At 33.5% G+C, this 5,721-nt stretch overlaps 1 protein-coding gene across 5 annotated transcripts; it reads left to right on the forward strand.

Moving 5' to 3' along the window:
• The first annotated feature begins 573 nt into the window (after positions 1–573).
• Positions 574–5,086, forward strand: LOC113864627 (transcription factor MYB33-like). 5 transcript variants are annotated; one of them, XM_027498565.1, is made up of 5 exons: positions 574–798; positions 949–1,070; positions 1,965–2,330; positions 3,200–4,190; positions 4,510–5,058. In XM_027498565.1, the coding sequence occupies exons 3-5, from the start codon at positions 1,977–1,979 to the stop codon at positions 4,809–4,811; spliced, it is 1,647 nt and encodes a 548-aa protein (XP_027354366.1). In that variant the 5' UTR covers positions 574–798; positions 949–1,070; positions 1,965–1,976; the 3' UTR covers positions 4,812–5,058. The 5 variants fall into 5 exon arrangements, with proteins under 5 accessions (XP_027354366.1, XP_027354362.1, XP_027354365.1 ...); XM_027498561.1 differs by having other exon boundaries at positions 594–798; positions 993–1,070; XM_027498564.1 differs by having other exon boundaries at positions 594–798; positions 949–2,330; positions 4,510–5,086.
• The last annotated feature ends 635 nt before the right edge of the window (positions 5,087–5,721 follow it).

Here is a 5,721-nt window from a genome sequence, read left to right on the forward strand (position 1 = left end):
TACTTGATATAATAAAAGTTAGAATTAAATATGAATACATTATTGATAAAAATTGGCATACATTATTTAGGCAAAACTCTAATTTTGATGAGAAAATGTTATAAATATTATATTTAAGTTTTATCATAACACAAACTTTATTTGAAAATTTAAAAATAAAAAATAATACAAAATTGTTAAATTAAAAACCGTAAAAATATATAATTAAGAGAGTCTTGAAAAGTTTATAAACCTATTTTTATTTAAAAAATTTTAAATAAAAATTCTCATTATTTAAATCTTTTCTTAAAATTTAACTTTCAACCAAAACTTGAATGGTCAAATTAATAATTAATACATTAAATGAATGAAATTATTCATTTACATGAATAATAAATAAGTATTTATTAATATAAATTTTGTAATAAATAAAAATATAAAAATATAAGAATTATTACGTCTAAAAATAAGTATTTATTTTTTGTTAAAAAAATAATTATGACCATCTTTTGTTAAAAAAACACGGGAGAAAATAATTAAAAAAAGAAGAAATTGTAGTATATAAATTAAAGGGAAGAGTTGAAGAATGAAATAAACGAGAGTACAAGATTGATTTAGAAACATTGAAGAAGTGAAAGGTGGTGTTTGGAGTACCATTTCCATTCCCACATTTCTCTCTCCTACTTCCTCTCTCAAACAAAACCCTCTCTCTCTCTCTCTCTCTCTCTCTCTCTCTCTTCACAGGAGCTTGCGAGGGTTGCTGTCAATTTCCCTCCATGTTCCGCTCTCTCTTGTCTTCTTGATCCTTCACAAACTACGGTTCGTATTCCAATTCCTCCTCTCTTTCCAAATTAGGGTTCAAAATCGATAGAACGCGTCGTTTTGAGCCTTTCGCCGTTGATCTAGACTTTCGTTAACAACAGCTTGAAAATAATTTGTTTTTGTTTCTTTCATTTTTTTCAATTTTAGGAACACAGTTTTCACTGTTCCTTTACTTTCTGAGCTTAATTGAGCTTCCGATTCGAGTTCGTTCCGATTCCCTGCACGCAAACGAGTCGTTTTTTTGGATTTTAGCGTCGCTTCCTTTTCAGGTATCGTCTTGTAGTGTTAATTGTTTTTCCTTCGTGTTTTCGTGCTGCTCTTAAATTTGTTTGGTGGAAAATTTTGATCTATTAAATATTTATGTATTTAAAGATAATTATAAATCATCTTAATAAATAAAGAAAGTAATAAATGCATTAACTCTTAAAATGATTTTAATGCTGCAATTTTTTTTCTCTTTGCTCAGGCTATTAATATTGTAATAAATGTGTACTGTGTTGTAGTGGCCGGATTTAGGGTGTTGGGAAGAATCAATTCCGTGTTATATATGCATGCTTAACCTTTGTGGTTTTTTAGGGTAGAAATCGTGCCGTGATTTTTTTGTTCAATGATCATGTGATTACTCGTTTTATATTTGATTCCGGTTTGGGTAAGCATGATTAGTTTGATACTGTAATAGATTTGGATGTTTTTTCTTTTTTGGGTCTGAAAAACTTCGTGTTTTCCTGGTTTACAGGAGAGCGTCATTAAATACTGAGTCAGATTTCGCTGCAGTAGAAACTTGGCTATTGAGTATTTATGCTCACTGCTTTACTTACCAGCTTTCATCTTAGTTGCTTGGCTAATATTGTACCTTTTGAATATTTTTATTTCAGTTTATGTGCTGCAGTAATTCTTTTTAGCTTTTAAGGCGTCTTCTTAAAGGTTATTTCTTGTTTTCTTAGTTGTATGGATTTGGATCATTTCTTGCTGTTCTGTTCATATTATCTTGATGTGGTTTTTAGCTGCTTGCCCTGTGCAAAAGAAATATCTGAAAATAGTGGAATTTAAAAATGAAATTTAGTGGTTGTGTAAGCAAATTTAGAACTTTTCCTGGTTTTATCCGTTTTCACTTTTGTATGCTTTAAAGGCTTTTTCTTTATGGTTGTGGAATGTTTGGGCAGAAACTATATAAGATGAGAAAGATGAATAACGAGGTTGAAGATGAGGTGCTTCCCAATGATCAGAGTGGGTCACAGTTGAATGATGAGGGTTATGATGGAAGTGCTGGTGTTGTTCTGAAGAAAGGGCCATGGACATCTGCTGAAGATGATATTTTGGTCGATTATGTCAATAAGCATGGGGAGGGGAACTGGAATGCTGTTCAGAAGCACACAGGGCTGTTACGCTGTGGAAAAAGTTGTCGGCTGCGGTGGGCTAACCACTTAAGGCCAAATTTAAAGAAAGGGGCATTTACTTCAGAAGAGGAGCGGTTGATTGCTGAACTTCATGCCAAAATGGGAAACAAATGGGCACGCATGGCAGCACATGTAAGCATGTCTTGACATATATAGTAATGTATTTTTTTAAAACATTTTTCGTGAAATCTTTGAATTCTATTCGCTGTTAGTGATGTCACTACCGTTATGTCTTTCGTGTATATTGTATCAATGAACTTCCATCTGATAACCATCTTTTCTTTTTGACGTCTACCCTAAAATATGGAACAATCTAGTTGTATCTCTTGGTGCCGTACAACGACAAATGCATGGATATATAAAGAAAACAGTTGATTAAATAATCTACGTGTGGATGGGTATGTCCCAATATGTTATAAGCTGACATAGAGGTCTACTCTAACCAATGTATAGAATACAGTTTGTTTGTCTTTTGATAGATTCGTAATGCATATAATGCCACTTATTCTGTATAAGCATCATTTAATGCTGCAATATATTTGTATATCAATTTTTACGCAATAGAGAGTTTTACAAATTATTTGTAAATTTTTCTGGATATCATTTTACTGGTTTAGGGAGTTTAATAACCAGTATTATGGTATGATACTTGGGGAGATATTCATTTCAGTACAACACTATGAGATAGTATTGTATGTATATGGAATTTTTAGTGTCATTTTTCTTGAGATTGAATTAATTGTAAAGAAACTCATGGTTTTTGTTTTTTCTTAGTTTTTTTACCTTTTATAAATTTGAGGGGTTTAAGTTATTCAGGTGACTTACCATGATTCATGAGTAAAGATCTTAGTACCTTTCAAGTAAAACATTTCAAGTATGTCCACCATGAGTTACAAGATATTGTAATTGTTGCAATAAGTTTCTTCCAGAGTTATTTCTTTCCAATATTAAATGCTTTTTTGCCTTAATCTGTTATAGTGGTTAATTTCTTTTGCTTGTAGTTGCCTGGTCGTACAGATAACGAGATAAAGAACTACTGGAACACCCGGATCAAGAGGCGTCAACGGGCTGGCTTGCCACTTTATCCTCCAGATGTGTGTTTGCAAGATTTGCAGGAGAGTCAGCGTGGCCAAAGCACTGGTGGACTTAATGGTGGCAATAAAATGCATCCCGATTTCTTGCAGAAAAACAGTTTTGAGATACATGATGCTATATTTGACAGCCTGAAGGATAATCATGGAATTTTACCTTATGTGCCTGAGCTTCCTGATATCTCTGCTTATGGGAATATGCTAAAAGGTCTTGATTCTTCTCAGTATTGTAGTTTTGTGCCACCAACATCTCCTAAGCATAAGCGCCTTAGAGAGTCAACAATGCCATTTATTGATTCCAGTGATATGAACAGAAATGGTTTATATCCATTTGATCAAATTCAGGATAATAATTCTGATGAGATTGCACAATCATTTGGAATGCAAGCACCCCTTGATCATGGTCCCTCCTCGCACAGCTCAATTTGTTACAGCCATTCACTTTCAAATGGCAATTCCTCTACTTCTAAGCCAACTTTTGAGGCGGCGAAGTTGGAGCTCCCTTCACTCCAATATCCAGAACTTGATTTAGGTAGCTGGGGTACATCTCCCCCACCTCCTTTGCTCGAGTCAGTTGATGATTTCATTCAGTCTCCTACACCAATTAGTACGCTGGATTCAGATTGTTCTCTGCAAAATAGTGGTCTGCTGGATGCTTTACTTTATCAGGCAAAGACTCTGAGCAGTTCAAAGAACCATTATTCTGACAAGAGTTCAAATTCATCTACTGCAACTCTTGTTGACAGACCAGACAGCTCTGCTTTGAATGTGTACGAGACAGAATGGGAAGACTATGCTGACCCTGTATCCCCTTTTGGTGCAACTTCAATATTGAACGAGTGCCCTGCTCTTGGTGCCAATGTGAATTCATTGGATGAACAGCCCATTCAGGCCTTTAATGGTTAGTACTTCTGAGTGTGCAGTGTGAAGGATGATCATTGACAACATTTAACACACTTTACATGTTCAAATAGATCATTGGCAAAATCTGAAACTAGTTCATTATTTTGGAGGTTTCATTTTATATTATGGGTCAGAGAAAACTAGTTATTACTAATTTCATATGATGGAGTTGGTATATCACTACAAACTCCTTTATCAGTTTTGTTGAAACTGGACGTGTTAGGTTATCTTGTTAATTCTTGTGTTAAACTTATCGGTTAAGGATCTATTCTTATTCTTTGTGATATTCCCATCTTAATTACTTAATTCATGTGCAGGCAACATTGTGAAATTAGAGTCTGTTGACCAGATTTGGACTCCTAACAGTGAAAATCAAGCCGTGTCCCTGTTGAATATTACTCGTCCAGACTTCTTGCTTGCTTCAGATTGGCATGACCTGGGTTCTGGAGACGGCAAGAACCAAGCCATCACAGCTGATGCTTCAACGACCCTTCTTGGAGATGACTATAAGCATATGACTGCTGGAAATTCTAAGTCAAGTCAGGCGTGGGGGTTTGGTTCTTGTGCAACTGCAATTAACAATATGCCTGCTGTCTGTCAGGTGTCTGATCTTGGTTAAGAAAACTTCTGAGATGCGCGATTTGAAACTCTTAGTAGAATCATGTTGAATTTTTTAACGTGGTCGTCAGGTGTTTATCTCCTGAGCTGAGAGATTTTATATGGGTGTGATTTATCAGAGACTTGTTCTCTTGTGCATTTGTCAAATTTTTTTGGGTGTTGCATGTATTGTATACCACCATGAATCTTGTGTACACAAATGCTTGTGCAGACTTCTGATTAATTTGTAGAACGACATTGCAATTGAACCATTGGACTGCGTGTAGCTGGATGGATTAAGAATGTCTTGAATTTCTTTGCTTATGCTTTTCGTTTGAACTGATATATTATCATTTATTGTCTGGCCAAAACATTTCAATTTGTTTGAAAATGTCATAAGTTTTACTTGTATACTGGAGCATGGCTAACTTGCAAAATGTTTTAAAATTTTAGCCTTTAAACAACAAATTATTCAAGTCGTTCACCGTTAGCTGATACGACCTAGTTGAATATAACTTGGTTGTTACCTAGCCAACATGACCATGCTCCCCCCGTACTAAAAATACTACTACAAGATCATGTTTGACTTTGGAGAATAAACGATTTTTGGAAGATAAATTTTTAAATGATTTTCCTAATTTGTTGGAGAGGATAAGTTATATATATATATATATATGTTACAACTTTTTAATAAAAAATAAGCTTAATTAAGTGTTTATTTTTTTTTTATAAAAGTTATGCAATTTGAATTTAATCTTTATAAAATAATGTTAAGGATGTTTTTTTTTTTTTTACTTTTTTTACGAATTATTATTTTTAATTTCTTTAGTTAATATAGTTCAATCAAAACTATTTCAATGAATCACATTAGTTAGAGAAATTAAAAATAATAATTTGTAAAAAAAATATAAATTATATTCTAACAAAATATT

Source organism: Abrus precatorius, unplaced genomic scaffold (genome assembly GCF_003935025.1).
Source record: "Abrus precatorius isolate BTA unplaced genomic scaffold, Abrus_2018 Scaffold4, whole genome shotgun sequence".
Lineage (NCBI taxonomy): Eukaryota > Viridiplantae > Streptophyta > Magnoliopsida > Fabales > Fabaceae > Abrus > Abrus precatorius.

What these genes read in the sequence shown, in the direction of transcription:
- LOC113864627 (XM_027498564.1), top strand. Translation starts at nt 1,953, where the DNA reads ATGTTTGGGCAGAAACTATATAAGATGAGAAAGATGAATAACGAGGTT. An exon ending in GGGCACGCATGGCAGCACAT is followed by an intron (nt 2,331 to 3,199) that starts GTAAGCATGTCT and finishes TTTTGCTTGTAG; the next exon opens with TTGCCTGGTCGTACAGATAA. An exon ending in GCCCATTCAGGCCTTTAATG is followed by an intron (nt 4,191 to 4,509) that starts GTTAGTACTTCT and finishes ATTCATGTGCAG; the next exon opens with GCAACATTGTGAAATTAGAG.